General features: G+C 44.3%; 1 protein-coding gene across 1 annotated transcript in view; it reads left to right on the top strand.

Annotated features, from left to right (window-relative positions):
• The window catches only part of CRYBG1 (crystallin beta-gamma domain containing 1), a 419,422-nt gene that overhangs the window by 223,810 nt on the left and 168,403 nt on the right, over positions 1 to 27,209 (top strand). The window contains 1 exon segment of the mRNA XM_033939447.1: positions 15,750 to 16,750. Coding sequence (XP_033795338.1) covers positions 15,750 to 16,750 — 1,001 coding nt within the window.

Raw genomic sequence — 27,209 nt, 5'->3', positions numbered from 1 at the left:
TTCCCCCTTTTCCTGGGTGTAACAGTACAGGCTGACGTTTCTTCTGAATCTGTGTGGCTGTCAGAACAATAGTTTTGCTTTATCTGAAGCAGCTTTTTGCTGCTAGTAGTCCTAATGGTTAATAGTAATATTTGCATTCAGCCTTGGACTAACATTTGGGTAATATCAGCATTTGCGCAGGGCACCAATAGATGGCAATGTCTTCCCTTCCAGGTACATTTCCAAACTTGGATATACTGTATTTACTTCTATCGGTTAAAAAAAAAAATCAAATCATCAGGTGGTTGAGCTGCTTTCACAGACCTTGCTTGTGCCTCGGCTCGGCCACTTCATTTTCCGACTGCCTTAAGCGCCCACCTTTGTGCGGCGAAAAACTTCTGCCGACGGCAGTGCTACGAATGCCCAGTTCCCGTAGCCTCGCCGCCCCCCAAATACCCTCTTCTTCCTCCACAGAGCCACCTCCCCCGCGGCCCTGGGGGCAGGGAGCGCCGCTCTTGGCGCCTTTTCTCCTCACGGGGTGTGCGCGCGCGCGCGCGTGCTCCTTACCTGCCCTTCCCGCCTTCCTCCGGAACCGACCGTCCGACGTCGCGCCGTCCGGTGAGTGACTCCCTTCTGAGACTCGCTTTCCAAAGGCCGAGACCGTCTTTCTCGCGGACACCGCTAACATTAACCCCACCACCACCGCCCCCTCACGAAGGAACCAATTTACCTCATCCCTGTCAAAATACTAACCCCCCCTTCTTTTACTGCCAACAAAACCACCTCAAGCCCTCGCCCCTCCCCTGCCACAATAATAAGCACCTTAATACTGCTAATATATGGCTGTTATTTATATAGCTCTGCCAGACGCACGCAGCGCTGTACATTAAACACTTAAGAGACTGTGCCTGCTCCGAAGAGCTTACACTTTAATTAAGACAGGCACACAGGACAAAAAGGTGAATTCATGTCATGCATACTGCTCAAGTAAGCCATTTACAAGAGGACTGATGTAGGGTTACCAGACCTCTGTATTTCCCTTGACATGTCCGGGGGTCCAGATGGCTTTTTGGCACTTTGGCCGGGTTTTGAAAAGCTTCCCTCAAAATCGTGTCAGGAAGGGGCATGCACAGATGCTGGCTGGGGGGGGGGAGGGGCAGAACTGGATGGCCCTGGGCCATGGGTTAGGATTTTCCTTTTGGAAAATCTGGTAACCCTAGACCGGGGGTAGGCAATTCTGGTCTTCGAGAGCCAGAGCCAAGTCAGGTTTTCAGAATATCCACAATGAATATGTATGAGATGCATTTGCATGCACTTGAGATGCAAATCTATCTCATGCATATTTATTATGGATATCCTGAAAACCTGACCTGGCTCCAACTCTCGAGGACCGGAATTGCCTACCCCTGTCCTAGACTGATGAGGCGATAGGGTAGGGGACTAGAGAGGGAATGACAGATATTGGTGCTTTACAAGTTGGAAGGGTTAGGACTTAAACTCAACTTCAAAAAAGTGGGCCTTCAACCTGGATTTGAATACTGCCAGGGAGGGAGCCTGACTAGGCATACTGTGCAGCAAGGCAAAAAGGACAGAGTTGGCAGTAGAGGAGAAGGGTACTTACAAGAGAGACTTACCCAACGAATGGAGTTCTTGGGGCGGAGTGTAGGGAGAGGTAGAAGAGACACTGAGGTGTTGCAGAATGTATACACTTGTAGGTCAGTAAGAGGAGTTTGAATCGTATAAGTAAATGCACAGGGAGCCAGTGAAGTGACTTGAGAAAAGGGGTAATGTGAGCATAATACGAAGTGTGCAGCAGCATTTTGAACAGATTGAAGGGGAAAGAGATGGCTTAGCAGAAGATCTGTGAGAAGCGCGTTTCAGTAATCTAGGCGAGGTGATGAGAGAACATAAGAAGTGCCTTTGAGTCGGACCAGAGGTCCCTCGTGCCCAGCAGTCCGCTCACGCGGCGGCCCAACAGGTCCAGGAGAGCATGGGTGAGGGTCTTGGCAGCGTGCTTAGAAAGGAAAGGCCAGATTTTAGTGACGTAAAGAATCAACAAGTTTTGGCGGTCTGCTGGATATGCAAAGATGAAGGGCCTATGATATTTAGTACTATCAATCATATGTAATGTAATTTATTTCTTATATACCGCTACATCCGTTAGGTTCTAAGCGGTTTGAAGAAAATATACATTAAGATTATAAATGAGAAGTAAGAAGGTACTTAAAAATTCCCTTACTGTCCCGAAGGCTCACAATCTAACTAAAGTACCTGGAAATTAATAAAGAAGAGAAAATAAAGATGGTTGAAAAAAGAAAAATTCTATGTGAACTTATAGGATGGAAATTAAACTGACAGTGAAGAACTGTATGAAAAATACATATGGAATGCAGTTAGAGAGGGTAGGTTACAATCTATTGATGGTATTTGTTTAATTGGAAGGTGTTAAGGTGGGTAATTTGGGGGAAGGTTATCTGAAGGTAGGTGAATCTTCTGGAGGTAAAAGAGGAGGGGTTAAGATATTTGGATGAATTTTTTGAAAAGCAGGGTTTTGATTTCTTTTCTGAATGTTTTGAGGTTGTCTGATATTGTCATAAGATTGGAGATGGAATGGTTGATTTTTGCTGCTTGTGTTGCCAGAAGGTTGTCAAACATTTTCTTGCGATGTGTGCCTTTGAGTGGGGGGAAGGCGAAAGGGTTCGAGGTTCTTCTGTGTCTTGAGGTGGAGATTTGGTTTAAGCGGTTGTTTAGATAGGAGGGGGAAGAGCCGTGTAATGCTTTGAATATCAGGCAGTAGAATTTGAATTGGATTCGTGCTTGTATGGGTAGCCAGTGAGAGTCTAAGAAGGCAGTTGTTATGTGATCATATTTTTTGAGTGAGTAGATCAATCTGAGGGCGGTGTTTTGTATGGTCTGGAGTTGTTTTATCATAGTGGCTGGACAAGGAAGATATAGGGAGTTGCAATAATCCAGCAGACCTAAGACTAGGGATTGGACGATTATTCTAAATTGTGCTTGGTCAAAGAATTTTCTGATTTTACGGAGATTTCTCATGGTTAGAAAAGCTTTCTGGGTTGTTTTGTTGATCTGGGGCTGCATTGTGCAACATCTGTCTATCGTAACTCCTAGGAGTTTTAGTTCGGGTTGTATTGGGTATTTGGTATTTTTGATTTTCAGTTCAGTGATGGTAGGAGTTTGGGCTTTTTCGAGCAAAAGGAATTTTGTTTTTTCAGAATTTAGTTTTAGTTTGTGATCCATCATCCATTTTTCTACTGTGTCTAAGGTTGTTTCTAGCTTTGTTGTGGTGGTGGTCTCTGATGGGTCGAAGGGGAGGATTATGGTGATGTCATCAGCATAGCTGAAAGATGTGATATCTAGGGTATCTAAAGTGGCTCCTAGGGAGGAGATAAAGAGGTTGAAGAGCGTAGGTGAGAGAGGTGATCCTTGTGGAACTCCGCAGGGATTTGTCCATGGTTCTGATTTTATATCATTGTATTTTACCCTGTAGGTTCTAGATTTGAGGAACCCCTGAAACCATTTGTAGACCTTGCCTGAGATTCCTATGGCGTCGAGAATTTGTAGTAGTAAGGTGTGGTCAACTAGGTCAAATGCTGCGGAGAGGTCTAATTGTATTAATATCATTTTTTTACCTTTACTGATGTGTTGTCGGGCTGTATCTAGTAATGTGACAAGTAGTGTTTCTGTGCTATGGTTAGTTCGGAATCCTGATTGTGAGGGGTGGAGTAGGTTATGTTTTTCCAGATATTCGGTGAGGTATTGTGCCACTAGGCCTTCTATTATTTTAACATACAATGGTATTGAAGCGATAGGTCTGTAGTTGGAGGGGCTATCTATTGGGCCTTTGTGATCCTTTATGATTGGAGTGATTAAGATCTCTCCTAGGTCCTGTGGGAATTGGCCTTCTGTCAATGTGGTTTGAATCCATAGCATGAAGTTGGTTTTGAATGTAGTGGAGGCGTTTGATAATATGTAGGTGGGGCAATTATTTAGGTCACTGGAAGCATGGCTGTATTTATTGTAGAGTCGGTTCATATCCGACCAGACTAGAATTGGGAAATCGGACCAGCTTCTGTCTGCTACGATGGCTTCGCTAGTTGATGGGTTTGTTGTTATCTTTTCTAGATGGGTGTGTGTGTTGATGAATGTAGATCTGATATTGGTGATCTTGTTTTTGAAATGGTCTGCTAGGTGGATGGCTGTTGGTGGGTTGATACCTTGGGTGGAGAGGTAAGTTTTGGTATCTGTGAGGTTCTTTACTAGATTAAATAGCTTTTTTGTGTCTGGGGTTTTTTTGCCTATCATTTTGGAGTAGTAGGCTTTTCGTTTTTCCTTGAGTTTGGTTTTGTATTGATTAATTTGGTATCTCCATGCAGTTTTAGTGTGTTCTAAACTCTTGTTTTTTTTCCAGACTCTTTCTAGTTGTCTGCAGAGCTTTTTAGATTGGAGAAGTTCGGTGTCGAACCATTTATCAGAAGGTCTGCATATTTTGAATTTTAGTTTTTCTGGGGCTAGCTCATTTAGAATGGTTTCGCTTATGGATCTCCATTGGGATATAAATTCGTTGGGAGCTATGTTGGTGGTGGCGTGGTCTGCTTTATCCCAGAATATGGAGGGTTCGATTTTTTGGCGTGTTTTGAAGGAGGTTTTTATTGGAGGTTGTTTGTTAATGCTTTGAGGCCAGTTGATGTCAAAGGTGTATTTATAGTGATCTGACCAAAGGGAGGGGTGCCATGTCCCATTAGAGATATTGATTTTGGGTTTGTGAGGATGTTGGGTCATATAAGCAGCAAGATCTAATTGGTGTCCTTTTTCGTGTGTGGATTGGGGATTGAGGATCTGGTAGTTTAGTGCATTGAGATATGAGAGTAAATTTATTACTTGTTTTGAGGTGTGATCTTCTAGATGGAGGTTTATGTCTCCTAGGAGAAGGTTATGAGGTGATGTTAGGGAGTTCTGGTAAATAAATTCTTCAAGCGCTTGTTTGTTGTCATTCCATTTTCTTGGTGTTGAGTAACAGAGGATGCATGTTAGAGTTTCTATGAGAGAATCGTCGGATAGTTGACAGGCTAGGAGATCTAGGTGGGGAGTGGAGTGTTTGTCTAGGGTCTTTATATTGATGTTGTTTTTGAGTATGATGGCTAGGCCTCCACCACGTTTTTTTTTCCTGCAGATTAATTCAATTTTATAACCCATTGGGCAGAGTTCTGTGATGGAGGGATCGGATTCTGAGGTTAACCAGGTTTCGGATAGGAATAAGCAGCTTAGTTGTTTTTTAATTATCCAGTCCTTAATAAGGTCTGCTTTTGTGCTTATTGATCTGATGTTCATATATGCACAGGATAATGTAGTGTTAAGTGTTTGGGGAGTGGGTGAGCAGTTTGGGTGGAGGAGATTTTCTTTGGTTAGTGGGTGATAGTTGTGGTTTATCGATTTTGGTTTTAGGGTTGGTCTATTTCTCCAGTTGGTTGGAATGCTGATATGGTTGAGTGAGGAGCAGTCTATCAAGTTTCTGGGCGAGTATAGTTTTCTGGTAGGTGGAGGGAATCTATGGGATTTTGTTAAGGTTGGGATAGAGGATGTATGATATCCTTCTGCTTTTCTGTTGGTTAGGAGTAGGAAGAATATTAAATGTAGGAGTGTGATTGTAGATAAACTGGGAGGCATAGTGATTTTTGTTTAGGGAGTCAGATAGTCTGGAGTTAGGTACTTGGTGTGCGGCTATCAATATTATGTAGGGTATTGCTGGTTCATGGGGAGCTAATAGTGTTAAGTAGGATTAAGGAGATCTATCAATGGGATATAAGAGTATCGGCAGTAGCAATTTGTCTATGCTTGTCAGGTAGTTTTGGAGATAAACAGTACTATCAATTTAACATGATCTATGAGGTTATGTAGAAATACAGTACTATCAGCTTGACAGGCTATATAAAGATATATGGTTATTTAGAGGATATCTAGTATTAATAGCTATCAGGCTCTAAGAGTGTATGTAGGTTCTTTTGGAGATAAATAGTATTATCATTTATCAATCTATATGTAGAATTATAGGTTATTAAACAGTATTATCATTTATCAATCTATATGTAGAAATACAAGTTAGTTAAGTAATACTATCACTTATCTAGCTATATGAAGAAATACATCTAGTAATTGTATGTCTCTAATGGAAATATATGCTTAACAGTTATTTATGCAGGTTGGCAGTTTTATTTTCAAGTCTATGGGCTCCTGGTAGTAGCGGCTGGACCTGCTGCTGCTTAGGTGTATAAGCAATTGATTTCCCACTGCTGCTGATGTTTAAAGGCAGGTAGATTGATCTCTCCAACGGATTGCATGGGGAGGAGCTCACATGCCTAGCTGTATCGTGGTAAAGGGCTCCCGGTAGTGGTGGCTGGTCTTGCTGCTGCTTAGGTGTAAAAGCAGTTGATCTTCTTAGCGGATTGCAGGGGGGGAAGAGTTCACACTCTTGGTAGGATCGGGTCTGTAGGCTCTCGGTGGTTGTGGCTGGTCCTGTTGCTGCTTAGGTGTAAAAGCAGTTGATCTCCATTGCTGCTGATATTTAAAAGCAGGCAGATTGATCTCTCCAATGGATTGCAGGGGGAGGAGTTCACACCTCTGGCAGGATCGGGTCTGTGGGCTCTTGGTGGTTGTGGTAGGTCTTGCTGCTGCTTGGATGTAAAAGCAGTTGTTTTTCTACTGCTGCTGATATTTAAAGCAGGTAGATTGATCTCTTAAACGGGATATAGGGGGAGGAGCTCACATGCCTGGCTGGATCGGGGCAAGGGCTCATATTATAGGCAGCTGGTCTTGCTGCTACTTATGTGTTAAAGCAGTTGATCTTCCTAGCGGACTGCAGGAGGTGTGGAGCTCACATTCCTGTCATGATCTGGTCTATGGGCTCTTGGTAGTTGCGGTTGGTCCCAATGCTGCTTAAGTGTAAAAGCAGTTGTTCTCCCACTGCTGCCGATATTTAAAAGCAGGTAGATTGATCTATCCAATGGACTGCTGGGGGAAGATCTTATATGTCTGGCTGGATCGTGGTAAAGGGTTCCCGGTAGTGGCGGCTGGTCCTGTTGCTGCTTAGGTGTAAAAACAGTTGATCTTATCGGATTGTAGGGGGGGTGGATCTCACATTCCTGGCAGGTTCGGGTCTGTGCTTAGAAAGGAAAGGCCAGATTTTAGTGACGTAAAGAATCAACAAGTTTTGGCGGTCTGCTGGATATGCAAAGATGAAGGGCCTATGATATTTAGTACTATCAATCATATGTGCCAGAGACCCATGTGCACCTTTGATTTCTAGTGTCTGCTGTATATGCAGATCTAAGAATCTTGGTAAGAAATCTTCCATGAATTTTAAGGGATCTCTACTATTTGTTCAAATTTTCCAGGTTTCGATTTAGGGCGGTCATCATCCTTATCTTCCACTGCAGGGTCTGATTAGATGCTCAGTTGGAAATATTCTATTTTCCAACTGATCAGTTCATCTCAATGTTTCTGTAAACTGCACTGTTAAATTGCTGAATTTGGCTCATTTCAGTGATGGTTTCTTGATTTTCTTTAATAAGATCTTGAATCTGCAGCAGTTCCCACATCACCATATACAAAATTGCCCTTGGCAAGACCCCAGTTTTCTGAAGTGAGGGTGATTTAAGCTTGGAGCACTTCACTCAGGGAAATGAAAACCAGCCTGCAGCCTTTAGTAGCAGACATATTATGAGGATAGTTAGATAATGAAGGGCTACTTTTACTAAACGGCGCTAGAGATTTTTAGCTTAGGCTAGCGAGGTAAATGCTCCAGTGCGCATAGAATTCCTATGACCATCAGAGCATTTACCTCACCAGCCTTCACTAAAAACCTCTAGCGCCATTTAGTAAAAGGAGCCCTATGGCTGAAAAAAGACAATGAAATAAGGAAGGGGAAGGGATTAGATGTTTTCTAATTTCCCCATAAATTTCAGTAAAAATGAGCAAGATCTAGATCAATTGCTCATTTTTACTGAAATTTATGGGGAATTTAGAAAACATCTAAAAACATTTATTTCTGAAGTACTTAGTTAATTTGTAAAAATTTTATATTACATTACATTACATTACATTAGGGATTTCTATTCCGCCATTACCTTGCGGTTCAAGGCGGATTACAAAAGGTTAGTTTAAGGACAGAATTACAATGAATTACAGAATTACCGAATTACAGAATTACAAAGGTTAGTTTAAAGACAGAATTACAATGAATTACAGAATTACCGAATTACAGAATTACAGAATTACATGAATTATAATGAGTAGCTAGAGAGGTAGGATGTAGATCTTAAGGGCTTTTAGAGGTCGTGTTGTTATTGCTGTTTTAGGAATTTCTTGAAGAGTGTGGTTTTTATTTCTTTTCTGAACGTCTTATAGTCTGGGGTGGTCATCAGAAGGTTGGAGATCTGGTTGTCTAGTCTTGCAGCTTGGGTGGCTAGGAGGCCGTCATGTAGTTTTGTTCTTTTTACTTCTTTGGATGGGGGGGGTATGAATGGGGAGTGCGTTTTTCTGTGTCTGGTATTGGTTGCTTGGATGAGGCGATTGTTCAGGTATGATGGACTGTCTCCGTGTAGGGTTTTAAATAATATGCAGTAGAATTTGAATTGGATTCTTTCTTGGATTGGGAGCCAGTGTGAGTTGATGAAGGCCTCAGTGATGTGGTCGTGTTTTTTCAATGAATAGACGAGTCTTAAGGCTGTATTTTGGATTGTTTGGAGTTGTCTTATCGTAGTTGCCGGACATGGGAGGAAGAGTATGTTACAGTAGTCCAATATACCTAGTATTAGGGATTGTACTATAAGTAGGAATTGTGTACTTTCAAAGAATTTTCGGACTTGTCTCAGGTTTCTCATGATTGCGAATGATTTTTGCGTTGTTTTGTTTATTTGCGGTTGCATAGTGCAGCATCTGTCTATGGTCATGCCAAGTAGTTTTATGGTTGTTTGGATGGGATATTTGGTTGCGTTTATGTCTAGGATGGTTGTGGTTTGGATCTTGTCATTTTCTAGGAGGATGAATTTGGTTTTGTCTTGGTTGAGTTTAAGTTTGTGATTTTCCATCCAGGTTGTGACTGCTTCCAGTGTTTGGTGAAGTTCGTCTGTCATGGTAGGTTTAGAATGATCGTATGGGATGAGGATGGTGATGTCATCCGCATAGCTATAGGATGTTATGCCTAGATTATCCAGGTGAGTTCCTAGAGAGGCAGTGTATAGATTGAAGAGGGTGGGGGATAGTGGAGATCCTTGTGGTACGCCGCAGGGGTTTGACCAGGATTCTGATTTTTTTTTGTTTGATTTTACACTGTAGGTTCTGAGTTTTAGGAATCCTTCGAACCAGGAGTATACTTTGTCTGAGATGCCTATTGCATCTAAGATCTGTAGAAGGATGTTGTGGTCTACTAGGTCGAATGCCGCTGATAGGTCCAGTTGTATGAGTAGCATTTTTTTCCCTGTACTAAGTTGTTGTCTGACGGTATCCATGAGGGAGCCTAGTAATGTCTCTGTGCTGAAGTTTGTTCTGAATCCTGATTGCATGGGGTGGAGTAGGTTATGGTCTTCTATGTAATTGGTGAGGAGTTTGGCTACTAGGCCTTCTATAATTTTGACATATAGCGGAATTGAGGCTATAGGTCTATAGTTAGATGGGAGGTTTTGTGGTGTCTTTGGGTCTTTTTGGATTGGGGTGATGACAATTTCGCTGAGGTTGTCAGGGAATGTGCCCTCTGTGAGCGTGAGTTGGATCCATTGTAGCGTTATGGTGCGGAACTTTACACTAGAGGTGGTAAGGAGATATGAGGGGCAGTGGTTGAGGTCACAGGAGGCATGGCTGTATTTTTTGTAGAATTTGTTGAATTCTGACCATTGTATGTTTGGGAATTATCAGATTTTAGGATTTTTAGCCATTGATTCTTTTTAATTTCTTTCTGCTTTTATTGTATTTCAAATGTATTTTTAAATTGTGTAAACTGCATAGAACTTCACGGTTTTGCGGTATATAAATAAACTGTTATTATTATTATATTTGATCTTCCTTCCCTGTGCTTCTTTTTTAGACATCTATCTTTGAATGAGCTAACTAGTTCCCTCCTGCCCTATAAGTTTGATATAATTTGTATCCTGGTATCATAGAATCCCACTAGTTAGCCCCATTCTATCAGATCTCTGTGATGTCTATTAAATCTCTCTCTTCATTGGATGCTAGCCATAATTACTACTACTACTATTATTATTAATTATTTCTGTAGCGCTACCAGACACACACAGCACTGTTCAGAGACACAAAGAGTAAAAAAACAGTCCCTGCTCGAAATCTAAACAGGCAAGACAGACAAACAGGATGTCATGGATACAGTTAAAGAGAACGATTAATCAGTTGGCTGGGTTGGAGGGCAGAGTAGGATTAAGGATTGAAAGCTATATCAAAAAGGTGGGTTTTCAGTCTGCTTTTAAACAAGGGAAGGGGCTTGACGGACAAACTCGGGTAATTTATTCCAGGCATAGGTGCCGCTAGATGAAAGGAATGAAGGCTGGAATTGGAGGTGGAGAAGAAGGGTAACGTTAAGAGCAGGGATGTCCAACCTTTTGGCTTCCCTGGGCCGCATTGGCTGACAAAAATGTTTCTGGGGCCGCACAAACACGCAAACGCTGCAGCAAGACAGAGGAGGGAGCTGGCAAGACGGTAAACACCGGGGGCAGCAGAGGAAAACACTGCATCGCCCTCGACTGGGGCCGCACAAAATACTTCACGGGGTCGCATGCGGCCCTCGGGCCACAGGTTAGACACCCCTGGTTAAGAGTAAACATGCTAATCTTTTAATACTTTTGGCATTTGCCTAGAGACAATTTTAACATGAAAGGGAATGGAAAAGTTTGAACCACAGAGATAAGAACATAAGCAATGCCTCTGCTGGGTCAGACCTGAGGTCCATCATGCCCAGCAGTCCGCCCACCATCCATTGACACATGCCTGATATACCTGATGAGAGAACTTGAAGGCCATGGACTTGCCTACCTCACAGACTTTATTAATAAACTAGTGTTTAAGCCCATTACATTAACGGGTGCTAGAATATATGTATGTCTGTCTTTCTTTCTGTGCTTCTCCCTGCCCCTGTCTCTTTTTTTATTTCTATCTTTCTCCCTCCCACTGTCTGTCTTTCTTTCTGTCTGTCTCTCTCCCTCTTTTGTCTTTCTTTCTTTCTGACTTTCTCCCTGTCCGCTGTCTTTCTATCTCTCTGTGGCCCCTTGTCTGCCTGCCTTTCTTTGTCTTTCTCTATGGCCCCCTTCTTTATCCTTCCCAAAGCAATCCAAGATTGCTCCCTGGCCCCCCAGCACACCCCTCCCCCCAAAGCAAAGCACATTTGCTCCCTGGCCCCCTTTGTCTTCCCCCCCTCCCTGTGCAGCAGCATCATGTCCTCCAACTCCACTTCCTTGTGAAGCAACATTTACCTACCCCCACCCCACTTCCTGTGCAGCAGCATTTCCTCCCCCTTTATTAAAGGTATAGGCACACTCCTTCTTGCTTCATTCAACCTGTTCAGCCTCAGCATGCAGCAGTGTGCACAAAAGACCTAGCCAGCTCTCCATTCCCTCCGGGGCCGATTTTGTACATCGGGCGCCATGGGAGGTGATCGGGGCTATCGGAGGTGGAGCGGCATGCAGGGCTACTTTCGGGATCGGCCGTTTTTGCAGTGTCGGATCCTTTGCTGGAGGAGCCGGTCGGGGAGGTGCTCCCATGCGCAGTGGGTGATCGGCCGGGTCCTGTTTACTGTGAAGAGGTCTGCCGCTGCCTGGAGGAGCTGAAGAGTAGGGAGCACTGTTACAGCTAGCGCACTCCTGCGGCCACAGACCTAAAGATCATGGAAGCACGCAGTTAAGAGTGCGCATGCGCGGCTAGGGTTTTATTATATAGATTATTACAGTCAGGAGAGGTCCCATTCAAAAGTCCAGTCCAGAACTAATGGGTTATGTCCATCTACCAGCAGATAGAGACATAGAAAAGATAGTCCTAAGATTTTCACCCTGGAATGTTCTGTATTTTTCTCTGTCTCCAAGCGGATGGTAGATGGATTGTGCAGCTCCTTCTTGGTGTTTGGAAGCTCCTGGCCTGGTTAATTCCACTGGACAGTTGAGCAGGGATTATGCTGGTCATCTTTGTTCAGGTTGCAATCTGAACTTTCTCATTGAGATTGGATGACACCCAGAGCTGGAACTCTCATCCCCCCGCTTGGGTGACATCTGGTAGTGCCAGTTCCTTTTTGGAACTTCTGTGTATGGCAGTCTTCTGAAGAACAAGTATGTATTTACTTTTCCTGCAGTTAGTTTTACTATTTTTTTCTTGTTTGTTGGTGGACAAGAAGCTTCTGCGTATATAATTTATGTGTTTGGGGTTTTTATTCACCGGTAACCAATAAGAATGATATAGTTGCTGCCTTTCCAGTATCTGTGTTTTCAGCTTGGCAGTTTTCTCCTCAGGAGGGCTGTTTTTATTTTTCTTGCCATTAGCTGCCTCAAGAGTGCTGCCAGTTTTCTTTTTGGCTGAGAGGTCAGTTGCCTCTCAAGTCTGTGGTGAGCATAATTTTTCTTTTTGTTTCGTACCTGCTTATTTCTAATGTTTAAAAAAAATAGAAAAGAAAAAAAGTCTCTTCTTGACCACATGACCAGTTATGTAGCTGGCAGTTCAGGGAGTTGTCTCATCTGCACAGTTCCCTCACTTTCACACTATTTACCTTTGTATGCTTCCTCTGCCTTTTGTTAGTCAGTGGTGCTCAACTACATTTACTAATTCTCTCCTTAATGTGATTTAGTTTTAGCATCATTCTTAGGGCTTTTGGCTGAGCTCCTAGGCAGAGGTTTAGATGTTTTGTTTATTTCACTGTATTTGGCTAATGCTATAGGACTGTGTTGTCCTGTGTGGGCTTATAGTTCACATCGCGGAGATCCTGTATGAGTATCATCTGCATGGGTTACCTCTAGTGTCTGTCTCCTGTGGCATTTGCTCCCCTCTTTTGCCATCACTGTTCAATATCTGCATGAACACCTTGGGCAGGCATTTCTCCGTTACACAAGTCCATACTTTTTCTTGTGCAGATGATCTCTTTTCTCTTCTGTGTAACAGACGACTCCTTCATGAATACGTTGCAACGCTTATCTATTCTGACTGGTCATAGTGGAATTTTCTTAAATTAAACAAGCAGAAGACAAAGGTGCTATGGTCTGGTGATCACAACTCAGTACCTCACTCAGAGTTAACCCTATCCTCAGATGAGAAGCTCAAATTTAATAAAACATCAAAAGTATTAGGAATAATTCTAGATTCCAATCTCACCATGAGCGAGCAGATTACCTCATTGTTCAAAAGATTTTTCTTCAGATTGAGGCAGTTGAGGACGATAAGATCAGCCCTGAGTCCAACTAATTTTCAGACAGTAACTCAAGCAGTTCTACTTGCATATCTAGATTATTGCAACTCTTTATATTGCAACATCACAAAGAAAGGACTTCAGAGGTTGCAGCTACTCAAAATGGCTAGACTGATTTTCCGTAAGGCCCGATTTGAGAGGGCCAATCCGCTGCTGCTAGAACTACGCTGGCTGCCAGTCAAGTATAGAATTTTATTTATTTAAGACATTTTTAATCCACCTTTATCCAAGGCAGCTCACAGTATCACATATACATTTCAGGATTTAAACATCTTAAAAATCATATACATCAGCAAAAATCATAAGATTATACCATCTCAACTTATAAATTACATCTCACCCATTCATCTACTACATTACTTCAATAAAGCAGCACAAATCTGATAACCTACAAAAAAGATGATATTCAGAAGAAAAAGTATTAACTTAAGAAGCAGGATATTAGCTTAGAAAAGCTTGAACAAACAGATGGGTTCACAGGTTATAAATGAAGAAAGCTTGACTGGGCTAACTTCAACCATCCAACACTAAAATGGTTAGGGCTCTTCAGCTTGGAAAAGAGACGGCTGAGGGAAGATATGATTGAAGTCTACAAAATCCTGAGTGGAGTAGAATGAGTACAAGTAATTCTTGACAGAGTGAAAATTCGATCCACTTGTACCCGTTCTACTCCATTCAGGATTTTGTAGACTTCAGTCATATCTCCCCTCAGCCGTCTCTTTTCCAAGCTGAAGAGCCCTAACCGTTTTAGTCTTTCCTCATACGAGAGGAGTTCCATCCCCTTTATCATCTTGGTCGCTCTTCTTTGAACCTTTTCTAGCACCGCTATATATTTCTTGAGATAAGGAGACCAGAATTGAATGCAATACTCCAGATGAGGTCGCACCACGGAGCGATACAAGGGCATTCTAACATTCTTAGTCTTGTTAACCACCCCTTTTTTAAATAATTCCTAGCATCCTGTTTGCTTTTTTGGCTGCCGTTGCACATTGGGCAGAAGATTTCATCGTATTGTCTACGATGATACCCAGATTCTTTTCTTAGGCGCTAACCCCCAAGGTGGATCCTAGAATCCGGTAACTGTGATTCAGGTTATTCAGCAGTGATTTACTTAGGCAGCCGTTGCCGCCTCTGAGGAAAGGGGAAGTTGCCAAAGTGAATCACTGCCCTGGCAAGTACGAGAGCTGCTGGGAGGGGAGACAGCCACTGTCAAAGGTTCCCCATGATATTGTTCCTGCGCACCCTGCACATTCGCAACCCCTCCAAGTTGGCACAAACAGCGTTGCACCGCAGGCCCTGCTGCCCAAGACGAGCTGGAGGCCCCTACCTGCCGCATCCCGCAAGTGGAAAGACTCTCAGCACAGACGCTGCTGATGGCCCCAATCCACAAGCTGACCATCTCCCTTCTACCCGCACCTGTAGCTCTCTCCCTTCCACCTACACCTTCCCCGCGGCCTTCTTCGGCGACTCGGCAGGGGAAGTGATCAAGACAGGCTGCTGACGTCGGGACCTTTCCTCTGATCCCGCCTATTTTGTTTCAACTTCCTGTTTCCGCATAGGCGAGACTCACAGAGGGAATGCCCAATGTCAGCAGCCTGTCTTGATTGCCCGAGGCTGGGAGGAACAGCAGATTTCCGCGAACACCACTGGGGCAGGAAATTTAACCGTGTCAATCTTGCCGGTCCTGTGTGGACCGGCAGGAATTTTCTGCGGACTGGCACTGGTCCGCGGACCGGCGGTTGAAGAACAGTGATCTAAAGTTTTACATGTGTGAACTTTAACCATAATAAAAGGTGTGCATGGATGAAGGGCAGAACTACTTGAAGAATAAAGCAGCTACTGTTGTTTTTCACAATAGATCACTTTACCTAGAACAGGGGTAGGCAATTCCGGTCCTCGAGAGCCGGAGCCAGGTCAGATTTTCAGGATCTCCACAATAAATATGCATCTCAAGGAGGCAGTGCATGCAAATCCATCTCATACATATTCATGGTGGAGATCCTGAAACCTGACCTGGCTCTGGCGGACCGGAATTGCCTACCTGTGACCTAGAACAAAGAATCGTAGACTAGCAGTTTGTAAGGTTGACACTTTTTGGCAGATAGTCTATGGCAGTGGTTCCCAACCCTCTCCTGGAGGACCACCAGGCCAGTCCTAATGAATATGCATGAGAATGGAGGTGCCAGGCATGCATATTCATTAGGGAGATCCTGAAAACCCTCCAGGCCAGGGTTGGCAAATGGTTCTGTTAAAGAAAGGGAACGAAGTGGTGTTAAACTCAACTTTCTGCTTTTTCTCTTCCTAGTCTCGAGCCCAGTCGGCTGAGTCTCCACGAAAAGAAGCCGCCAAGAAGCCGGCTTTGGGCAAATTCGGCAATTTGTTCAGCTCCACCCGGAGGAGAAGCAGCAAAGGGGTCCCGGGGTCCCCGGTCAGCCCGAGCGGGGAGGCGCCGCCCTCGCCTTCCGAGAGAGGCAAAGGGGGCCGAAGCGGAGCCAGGGACGGAGAAGGCGACTTGCAGCGGTCCCTGAGCAGCAGCAGCACGGAAGAGAAGCTCCTGTCCCCGATGCCGCTCCAACAGGCAGCCGGCAAAGGAGCCGAGAAAAATGGCAAGCAGGCTGCAAGCACACCGGGCAAGAAAGGGCCCGAGGCAGGCCGGGGCAGGAGGAGCCAGGTGGCCACCGGCAAGCCCAAGAGCCCGGCCGCCAACATGAAAAAGCCCCCCCTCTCGTCCCGGGGCAGCGTCGAGGCGCTCCCGGGCGCCCCCCAGCCCGACCCGGAGCCCAAGCCCCGGCGCTCGGCTTCCCTGCCCGACGCCAGCCCCGCCACCGTGCTCAAGGTGGACATCTACCTGAGCAAAACCCAGGACTCGCCCCTGAGCCCAGAAGGCACCGAAAGGGAGAGGAGAGGCAGCCTGGGGAGCAGGAAAGCGGGGAGGAAGAGGAAGCCGCTGAAATCGGCTGGAGACGAGCCCAGCGGCGCTGAGCGGGCGGAGGCAGAGCCCGCGGCAGCCCCAGGTGAATCGGAGCTGAGCAAACAGCCCCTCCCCGGCCTGGCCCTCGCCAGGAGCCAAGCGGTAGCGGCGGCTGCTACTGCTCAACTCGGCATTTCGCCCGCCGCAGACCCGCCCAGAGCCGAGGACGCCCCCGCCGGCGAGCGCCGTAGGACGCGCAGCTTTGGCAAGAAGCCCGAGGGCGAGCCCGAGAAGCAGCAGCAGCAGCAGCACACGGTGAGCATCGTGCAAGGACCTCGGCTGCAGGGCTCCGTCTTCACCGTCTCCAAACCCACCGTCACTTCGCAGATCAGCCTGTAAGTAGTCCAAGAATGATCGGGCTGTAGTCTGGCCAATCTCCATGTAGGATTTGAACGCTTTCCTGCTGGTCAGATTAAAAAAACCCCAACATATGGTGCATTTTGAAAGGGGGGGGGGGTTAAACCAGTGACTTTTATTTCGCATGTATTTTACAACACCTGACAGACAGGAAATCCTGCTTTCATGATAGAAAGGTTCCAAAACATCCCACAAAGGCCAAGTTTTGGCATGAGAATTTGTACACGTGTTGTTAAAACATTAGTAAAGAAAAATGTAACAGGAAAATGAACATTGTAAAGTACAGAGATGACAATTTCAGGATTAGGCTCTGGTTAGAATAGGGTTCTGCTATAGCTCTGTTTCTATCAGGATTTAAGACTTTTTTGTGGAAAGCCGTACTAGTCCTTTTACTAAGGTGTTGTAGCCGATTTAGCACGCGCCAACACGTCCATAGGATATAATGGACGCGCTTGCCACGCCTTAGTTAAAGGACCCCCTTAGCTTTGGGCAGTATGCATCTCTAATAAGAGAAATCTATCTTTTGTATATCATATGTTTGTTTTCTAGTGTGGCATTGTACATAGAGTTGAGGTTCCAATTCAGCTTTTATCTATATATTTTCTTTGTTTACTCATTGATTGCTTAAATGTTTGGTGAGGGTTTGTCTGCTTTTCTATGTGTAACTGAGGTCAGGGATTTTACTAGTATGTAGTTTCATGGAGGGATCCCTATAAAGCAGGCATTCTCACCTTCTGTTGTGATACACTGATCTAGGTGCCTAACTCTAAATGTCTTTTATAGAATGGGGGCCAAAGTGTATATAGTGGAGAGGGTTATTTTTCTGAGAGGGTTGGGGGAGTTATTTTGTAAGCTATTTATTTCCTCTTTAAGTTTGAAATCCCAGTATTCGTGACTTATAAAAGCACCCCCTACAAGCTGACTTTGTGAAGTAACACCAAACCCTGCAAATAATCTACTCGGAATAGATCCTAACCAAAACCAGGATCTTCAGTTTCTGTCAAAACCGTTTTTGCAACTGAAATTGGCTCCTTGGTTTCGGCAGAAACTGCAGTTGAAAATTACTGTTCTCTCTCTCTCTCTCCCCCCCCCCCCCCGCACCTGGACCCAGAGGTAGCTTTCCTTTGTCAAGCCTGCCCCCCTCACTTCCTTGGCTGTAGCCCTCCCCCCCTTCCGGAACAACTTGTTCATTGGTGGGTAGTGGGTGCTGGAGAGTCCCCACTCACTTCTGTTATGTTATATCCCACCAAATCCTTACAGGGCAGAATTACAAATCTAGGTGAATTACAAATTGCATATATGTTACATCAGGGGTGTCAAAGTCTCTCCTCGAGGGCCGTAATCCAGTCGGGTTTTCAGGATTTCCCCAATGAATATGCATTGAAAGCAGTGCATGCACATAGATCTCATGCATATTCATTGGGGAAATCCTGAAAACCCGACTGGATTCCGGCCCTCGAGGACCGACTTTGACACCTGTGTGTTACATAGAGCTTATATACATATAATAAATGATAAGAATCTGATTACAACCTTAACAAAGATGTCAGAAATAGCAATATTACAGATAACATTTTCATAGATAGTTACTGATAGCTTTCTTGTTGCATCGAGTAGTCCTTCAGTGTGTAATCTAGATCAGTGGTTCCCAACCCTGTCCTGGAGGAACACCAGGCCAATCGGGTTTTCAGGCTAGCCCTAATGAATATGCATGAAGCAAATTTGCATGCCTATCACTTCCATCATATGCAAATCTCTCTCATGCATATTCATTAGGGCTAGCCTGAAAACCCGATTGGCCTGGTGTTCCTCCAGGACAGGGTTGGGAATCACTGATCTAGATCATGTTAGGTCCATAGAAGTTTTTGAAGAGCCATGTTTTCAGATATTTGCGGAACGTGGTATACACATTGCTAACACGGATCTCCCTAGGAAGTGCAATCTGATAGTTAAAAGATTTGCAGTGGGCTTTTTTAATGTTTCATACCTTTCATAGATGGAAATGATAGGGTTAAGCGGTCAGAATTGTGATGACCTGTGGATCTGCCTAATAGTTTGGTAAATCTGGGGAAGCTTATCGGGTGCTTCTCCATATGAGGTTTTAGATGCCACATAGCATAACTTGAGCTCAATCCGTTTTTCTATCAGGACCCAGTGTAGCTCCCTAAGTAGCAGTGTGACACAATCGAATCTTGATTTGTCGAATATAAGACTTGCTACAGTGTTTTGTACCATCTGGATTTTTTTCATTGATTTCAGTGAGTTTTCCAACAGTAAAGCATTACAGTAGTCCAGTGAGGATAGAATAATTGATTATACAAGTATTCTCTAATGTTGATGGAAAAAAGTAGGGTCTGACTCTTCTTAACTTTAGGAGTGTACTAAAAATTTCCTGACTAAATTGTTAACATATTTATCTAAGTTCAGCAAGCTATACAAGTTGACTCCTAGAACGTTGGACTATTTTTCAATGTTGAAGCTCTGTTTGCTCTTTTTGCTGTGTATGCCTCGCTTAGAAAATGGCTTTAGAAACTGCCATTGGAGGTCTCTAAAGCCATCCTGTGATTGGAATCGTCACGAGCGACAGCTATTGAAGAGTACGCTTTCCTACACTGATTTGATTCTCAAGATGATTGCCAGGACCTCCCACGGCAGTTTCGAAAGCCATTTTCTAAGTCAGGCATTCACAGGAGTGAATAGGTAGGCCCAGGAGGTGGCTGCTATGGAGGGGGATCTAAGAAGAGGCAATTTGCTGCTGGTAGGCCCATCTTCTTCTGAGGGAGCATGCTGAGATTGATCACGAGGAGGGGAAAAGAGTTTCGGTTTCAGTGGAAAATGTATATGTATTTAAAGCTGAAACCCAAACCTGAATCTGGGCTGATTTTGGTGCCGAAATCGAACTCAAAATTCGGTCAGCCTCTAACCTGACACCTATGTAGATTCAGATCAGAACTACATCAGCTCTCAGGACTCAAATAGCAAGATCTGTACCTTTAGAAAGGCAGACCAGCATTTAGAGAACATCAACACACCCTCTATGTGAAAAGATGAAATAAGTCAGACTGGTGTAGATCAAATGCCAGGAGAATCATTTACACTCAAAACACACAGACCAGTCCTCACTAACTAAAGAAAGACCAAAAATTAAAATTGAAATCCTAAGAAGTCACAATCTCTGTGAAATATGACACAGCAGAAATTATGAATTCACTTCCTCCTGTATAAAGATGTAAATTTTGTTATCCACTTTTTGATTGCTTTTGTCCTCTGTTTTGTATTGCATTGTCCCTAGGTTTCAATAAACACTTCCATTAATAAATAAATAATGCACATTCTCAAAACTAACAGTTTTCCCAATTACTAAACATAGAAAATACAGTCTTTTTTTTTCATCACTGTTGGTGAGGGTAGAGAAAAGCAAATCTGTAACATTTTCAGCCTGAGCTGTTCAGTGATCATTGAAAGTAGAAGGAAACAATTAGGAAGTAGTTACAGGATTTCAAGTACCTGGCTTGCTGCTTTATGCACTGTTCAGCCTGTTGGCACTTACGATTTGTTAAGGAAACTATGAGCTTGCTGTCTGTCACATTTTTAGAAACTTCACTATTAACTGCACAGGATTATGTTGTATCATTATAACTCCTTCAGTACTTATAAATATAACTAGTCTTTAAGCCCGTTACATTAACGGATGCTAGAATATATGTCTGTCTGTCTTTCTTTCTTTTTGTCTCTCTCCCTCCCGCTATCTTTCTTTCTGTCTGTCTCTCTCCCTGGCCCCCTTTGTCTGTCTTTCTGTCTCTCTCCCTGCCCCTGTGTCTTTCTTCCTTTCTTTCTGTCTCCCTCCCGCCCGCTGTGTCTTTATTTCTATCTGTCTCTCTCCCTGCCCCCTATGCAGCAGCAGCATTTCTTCCCCCCCCCACTTCCCTGTGCAGCAGCCACAGCAGCATTACCTCCCCCTCCATTTCTCTGTGCAGCAGCATTTCCCCACCCCACTTCCCTGTGCAGCAGTAGCATTTCCCTCCCCCCCACTTCCCTGTGCAGCAGTAGCATTTCCCTCCCCCCCCACTTCCCTGTGCAGCAGCATTCCATCTCCCTCCATTTTTCTGTGCAGCAGCAATTCCCTCCCCCACCCCACTTTCCTGTGCATCAGCAGCAGCAGTATTTCCCTCCCCATCCACTTCTCTGTGCAGCAGCAGCGTTATTGCCCTTCCCCTCCATGTCCCTGTGCAGCAGCAGCATTTTCCCCTACCCCCCTCCTCTTTCCCTTCCCACGGTTTAGCCTGTGCCGCGGCGGCTCCTCTCGCGATCGCCGCCTGTGTCTGAAGTCTTCTCCGACGCATGTGCAGCTCATGAGAAGAGGCGCCGCAGCAGCTTTTACCTTAAAAATAAACTTTGGTCGGTAGGGCTGTATTTCCTGGATGGAGGACTGCGTGAGGTGGAGAGCAGGGAGGTCATCGCTTTTGAATTTGTCTGGCAGCCATTGGCACAGATAAGCGTGCATGCGCACTCCTGCCAGCCAGGGACCTACGGATCATGGATAACGCAGGTAAGAGTACGCATGCGCGCTTAATGTAATGTAATGTAATGTAATTTATTTCTTATATACCGCTACATCCGTTAGGTTCTAAGCGGTTTACAGAAAATATACATTAAGATTAGAAATAAGAAAGGTACTTGAAAAATTCCCTTACTGTCCCGAAGGCTCACAATCTAACTAAAGTACCTGGAGGGTAATAGAGAAGTGAAAAGTAGAGTTAGAGGAAAAATAAAAATAAAATAAACATTTTAACAAGACAGCATTGTTTTATTATAGTAGATTAGCAACTAAAATTCAATGCAAAGAAATGCAGAGTAATGCATTTGGGGATTAATAATAGGAAGGAACCGTATATGCTGGGAGGAGAGAAGCTGATATGCACGGACGGGGAGAGGGACCTTGGGGTGATAGTGTCCGAAGATCTAAAGGCGAAAAAACAGTGTGACAAGGCAGTGGCTGCTGCCAGAAGGATTCTGGGCTGTATAAAGAGAGGCGTAGTCAGTAGAAGAAAGAAGGTGTTGATGCCCCTGTACAGGTCATTGGTGAGGCCCCACTTGGAGTATTGTGTTCAGTTTTGGAGACCGTATCTGGCGAAAGACGTAAGAAGACTTGAGGCGGTCCAGAGGAGGGCGACGAAAATGATAGGAGGCTTGCACCAGAAGACATATGAGGAGAGACTGGAAGCCCTGAATATGTATACCCTAGAGGAAAGGAGAGACAGGGGAGATATGATTCAGACGTTCAAATACTTAAAGGGTATTAACGTAGAACAAAATCTTTTCCAGAGAAAGGAAAATGGTAAAACCAGAGGACATAATTTGAGGTTGAGGGGTGGTAGATTCAGGGGCAATGTTAGGAAATTCTACTTTACGGAGAGGGTGGTGGATGCCTGGAATGCGCTCCCGAGAGAGGTGGTGGAGAGTAAAACTGTGACTGAGTTCAAAGAAGCGTGGGATGAACACAGAAGATTTAGAATCAGAAAATAATATTAAAGATTGAACTAGGCCAGTTACTGGGCAGACTTGCACGGTCTGTGTCTGTATATGGCCGTTTGGTGGAGGATGTGCTGGGGAGGGCTTCAATGGCTGGGAGGGTGTAGATGGGCTGGAGTAAGTCTTAACAGAGATTTTGGCAGTTGGAACCCAAGCACAGTACCGGGTAAAGCTTTGGATTCTCGCCCAGAAATAGCTAAGAAGAAAAAATAAAAAAATTTAAATTGAATCAGGTTGGGCAGACTGGATGGACCATTCGGGTCTTTATCTGCCGTCATCTACTATGTTACTATGTTAGCAACAAAATATCTTGAACTGGGATTTTATTTCCAGCCTTCCCTACAATCATTAAGTCACCCTTATAAAAAGGGAATCACAAGGGGAATGCAGTATCATGAGTTATTCAGGGGAAGTTGAGACCACTGGAATTTCTTCAGTATTTAAGATAAGTGATTAAATTGTATTAATCTTTTAAAAAAGTAAAGGTTTTTGTGAAGTTTGTGGACAATATATGAGGTGTTCATAAGGGAACAAGATGTTGCCATGATGGTTCCCAGAACTCTAGCGATCTGTTATGAGTAGATACAAGAGTCTGATAATTATATTTATAGGCATTGAAAGAATTACAAGTGTGACCACCACAGGGCTTTTGATCCTGCCACAGCCCAAGTACTAAGGGAGACTCCTGGTGATAGCAGCAGACTGTGGTGTGAGAGTCCGAGTGACTTTCCTAGCAGAGCAAGCAAGTGGATTGTTTCAGCTTGGGGGACGATAGCGTGGTCCTGGGGCAAGGGTGGGACCTGAAAGGAATTGCGTGTGTGGAGATAGAGAATATGATGAGGGAATGTTAAAGTGACTTTGAACCAGGACTGTGATCAAGAATTGGAATCGAAGAAATTTTTGTAAATGGTTTTAAAGTTGAAACTACAACTAAAGTTTTCAAGTAGTTTAAGCTTCAATTTTTTATCAGCCTCAGCTTGGTTTATTTTAATTAAATACAGACTGCATGAAAAATCCTCTGTCCTACCAGGATTTAGCTCGGCCCTAGCCTACGCCCAGCTCGAATTAAGACTTTCTTTTTGTATACCTTGGTCATGGGTGCCTGACCCAAAGAGCTAGCTAGTGCCCTGAGACTGTGTGAAAGAGATCATAATGAAACAGCATAATCCTGTGTGGTTAATAGTGAAGTTCTCCCTATGTTGATATACTGTATTGACATTATTAGTAATACAACTCTCAGTTTTTCATGACACACTAGATGAAAACTACTGATATAAAGGGATCTGTAGCAGATGTGCAAGTTCTGTTTTCCCATATTGGTATGTTAATGCCCAGCATAATATTTGCTCATATGAGAGAGGTTCCTGTGAATCTTAGGAGTTGGCACTACTGAATTTGGATATGACAGTTTATTTTAATTAGGGTGACTTCATTAATTACTTCTCGTGAGAAGACTTCAAAGCAGTGTCAAATATTAATGGGGGAAGGGTGTCCGGGCAACACAGAAGGGAAATAACATTTACAGAGAAGCATAGGCCTAGAAGGGACAGGCTATTCGTTCAAATGCCTTGACTCTGCCACTCCACCTAGGCCTGGGATCTCGAAGTCCCTCCTTGAGGGCCGCAATCCAGTGGGGTTTTCAGGATTTCCCCAATAATATGCATTGAAAGCAGTACATGCACATAGATCTCATGCATATTCATTGGGGAAATCCTTTAAACCCCACTGGATTGCGGCCCTCAAGGAGGGACTTTGAGACCCCTGACCTAGGCCTTCCAGCTGAATAAGCTGAAGTACAGTACTTTGTAAATTCAAGGCTGGGCTTAAAAACATAACAGTAAAGTGTTCCAGAGAAAAGGAGCTATGTAGACAACTTCCAAACTGTGTGTTAAGCAAAAACACTTCTGTTGTAGGCTCTGGAAAAGAAATCCATCGACTAAGTAGGTTTACCTAATAATTATAGGTACTGGGTGCTCTTTGACTTGTTTTATGTTGTTACAGAGTGGCTGATAATAAAAAGAGTTTTTGAGATGCCACCAGAATTTGAATATTTTTGAGTAGTAAGGGGAAACATCTTAGTACAACTCTATCCGTTAGACATGTTACTGCTGCTTACAGGACTCAAGGTGTAACATTTCTGTTGGGAGTTCTACGCTATTCCATCTTGTTTGTTCTAATTATAAACCCCAGAATTCATTCCTGTATAAAAGGAGTCATTGAATGTTGCTATCAAATAATTTTAACAGTAGTTTTATTGCAGGCATAAATTTATCTAAAGGATTTCTAAAAAGTTCATATAAACAGAGATTGGGGGGGCTACAGTTAATTTCCAGTTTAGTTTCCTTTCTGTCCCATGCACATTTCATCCAATAAGCAGTAGCATAGAGGACCCTCAACTGGTGGCAATTATCACCTGTTGTTGAATGGGGTAGGGTGATAAGCAGGAGCATAGCCATGGGGGGGCCTCGAGTCCAGTCCCCCCTCATTCTTGGCTCAGGCTTTTTCGGTGGCATTGCAAGTACTGTTGGCCATTTCCCCCCACCTCTTATGGTTTGGTGTCTTTCCTTTCCGTCCTCCCTGTGGTCCAACATTTCTTTCACTTCCCCCCTACCCTACACACACTGCAGTCTTCCGGCGTCAGCTCTTGCCTCTTACCAACCTGGAAACTTTCTCTCTGCACAATTTCCTGTTCCTGGTAGGCAGGACCCTTCAGAGAGAAAGCTTCCGAGTCAGCAAGAGGTGAGGCTGCCTTGAAAGCTGACGCCAGAAGACTGTATCTGCAGTTTGTGGAGTAGAGATGAAAGTGAAAGAGACACTGAACCATAGGAATTAGGAGAGAGAAAAAAAGAAAAAGCATGACCCCCAGGCCCCCTCAAATTGGAGGGTTGGTTATGCCGCTGGTTGAGAACAAACCCTTTGTTGGTGGATTGAGAGCATACATATGACTGGATGTTTGTTGGCTTAATGGGTATGTCTGCGTAGAGGTTTGTGTGTGTATAAATGTGCTGCTGAGCATTGGGCTAAGACCTAATAGCCAAAGATGTACTGGCAGCAGCATTGGACCGGAGTGGACAGAATCAGAGCAGTGGCACACAGTACCAGGAGGAGATTAGGCCCTGCCACTGTAGACAAGCAAGCCAAAGCAACATATAGGCAGTCCAAGCCTAACAATCTCCAAAAAGAGGTGGGGAAGGGAATCGAGGAGGGAGGCAACAGTTGTGGATTAGTCCTTTTTATTATGGAACAGTTCTGCAGCTGTATGCATCCTCCCTCAACAGTGTCCCATTCAGTGATACCCAAATATAGTTTTCTTTTTTGACAGCACACGTGGTAGGAACTGGAAATAAGGATAGCGAGGCAGCTTTTGGGGAGGCCAGCAGGCTTTCCTCACTGCTGCTTCTAGCTGCCTGAGGATTCATCACAGCGGCCAGCCCAGGAAGGAGGCAGTTGGGAGAGTCGGGAGCTGGAGAGGTCATGAGGTGAAGCAGAGTTGGAGGAGGAAGGAGAGGGGGCTGGAGAAACAGCATGGAAGGAGGGAGGGCTGGAGAAATAACATGAAGGGAGGGGGGCTAGAGAAGCATTACGGAAGGGAGAGAGTGCTGGATAAGAGGGGACAGAAACAGTGGTGGGAGAAAAGGTTGGAAGGAGAGAGACGAGCACCTGGGGGGAGGGGTTGGAAGTAGAGAGAGAAAGAAAAGCACTTTTGGGGGAGGAGGATTGGAGGAAGTGAGAGAGAGGGAGAAGCACTAAAAGGGTACAGATGATGGGAAGGGGGACCAAGGAAATGGGTGGGATTTGGGCAGGGCTATGGAGGCTGTAGGGGTAGGATCATGTGTCCTTTTTTGTCTTAAATATGGTAACCATACAGGGGCTAGAATTAGAGAGTTGCGCATCTTTTTCTTCTTAAACAAATGTATAGAATATAAAGCATAGTCTAACCAAAAAGAGATGTTATTGCTACATATTGTAATGGGCATTAACAGACCTGAGATACAAACAGCTGCTACTTAAGATAATTTGGAGAGTGATGCTGTACATGTTTTGCTTGGGATGGCTTGAACAAAGTATTTGTAAGGTAGGAAACAGATAGTGGCTGGTTCTTGTTTCATGGGTTTCAACAAATGTTCAAATTTCCTTTATTTTGTTGCTCTCTGCCCCAGGCTGTTGAAAGGGTAAGCAGCAGGCAGTTCCATTAAACTTTGATCATCTGCTGGAAGAATTTACATATTGAGTTATTCCAGTTGTGTGTCAAATTACTTGCCATTGGGTGTGCTGTGTTATTTGCCACTCTCAAGATCATCAATGCAGCTTTGCTGCTTAGTTTTTTCTTGTGGGGTCGATCAAAAGATAAAGCGGTAATATTAATGCACTATGCGGTGGAGGACACTGTGTTCCCCATACCCTTCCAAAATATGATTTTCTATAGCGTTACACAGATCAATCCAGAGAATTGTGGGTTGTGTCCATCTACCAGCAGGAGGCGATAGAGAGAATATTGGAAGCGAGGCTGCTGGACAGGAGGATATATGGCAGAACTCTGGTGTTCTCTCTATCTAGCAGGTGGATGGAACAACCTGTACAGCTCTGGTTAATCTGTAGGCTCCTGAGCTAGCAGGAAGGACTTGGGGGACTAGCTGCAGCCCTACCCGATCTAGGGTATAAACCTGGTGGTGCCAGGTCCTTCCCTTTCCCTTCTCAGTGCCGTTGGAGAGTTATCCTGTCCCTGGAATTTAAGGGGGCGGAAGCTTTAAGGGGAAATTGAGGCTGCTTTATGGTGTTTGCCTGGGGGTTCTGAGACTTCTCTGCTAACAGCCCACTGTTAGGAAATGTAAGTACTGCCCTTGAGTCGCTCCTGAGGTGATGGCTTTTCCTGTGGAGTCTTCGAAACAATGTTTGCAGTGTGGA

Source organism: Geotrypetes seraphini, chromosome 3, assembly GCF_902459505.1.
Source record: "Geotrypetes seraphini chromosome 3, aGeoSer1.1, whole genome shotgun sequence".
NCBI lineage: Eukaryota > Metazoa > Chordata > Amphibia > Gymnophiona > Dermophiidae > Geotrypetes > Geotrypetes seraphini.
The sequence above is the reverse complement of the archived record's forward strand: the minus strand, read 5'-3'. Positions and strand labels throughout refer to the sequence as shown.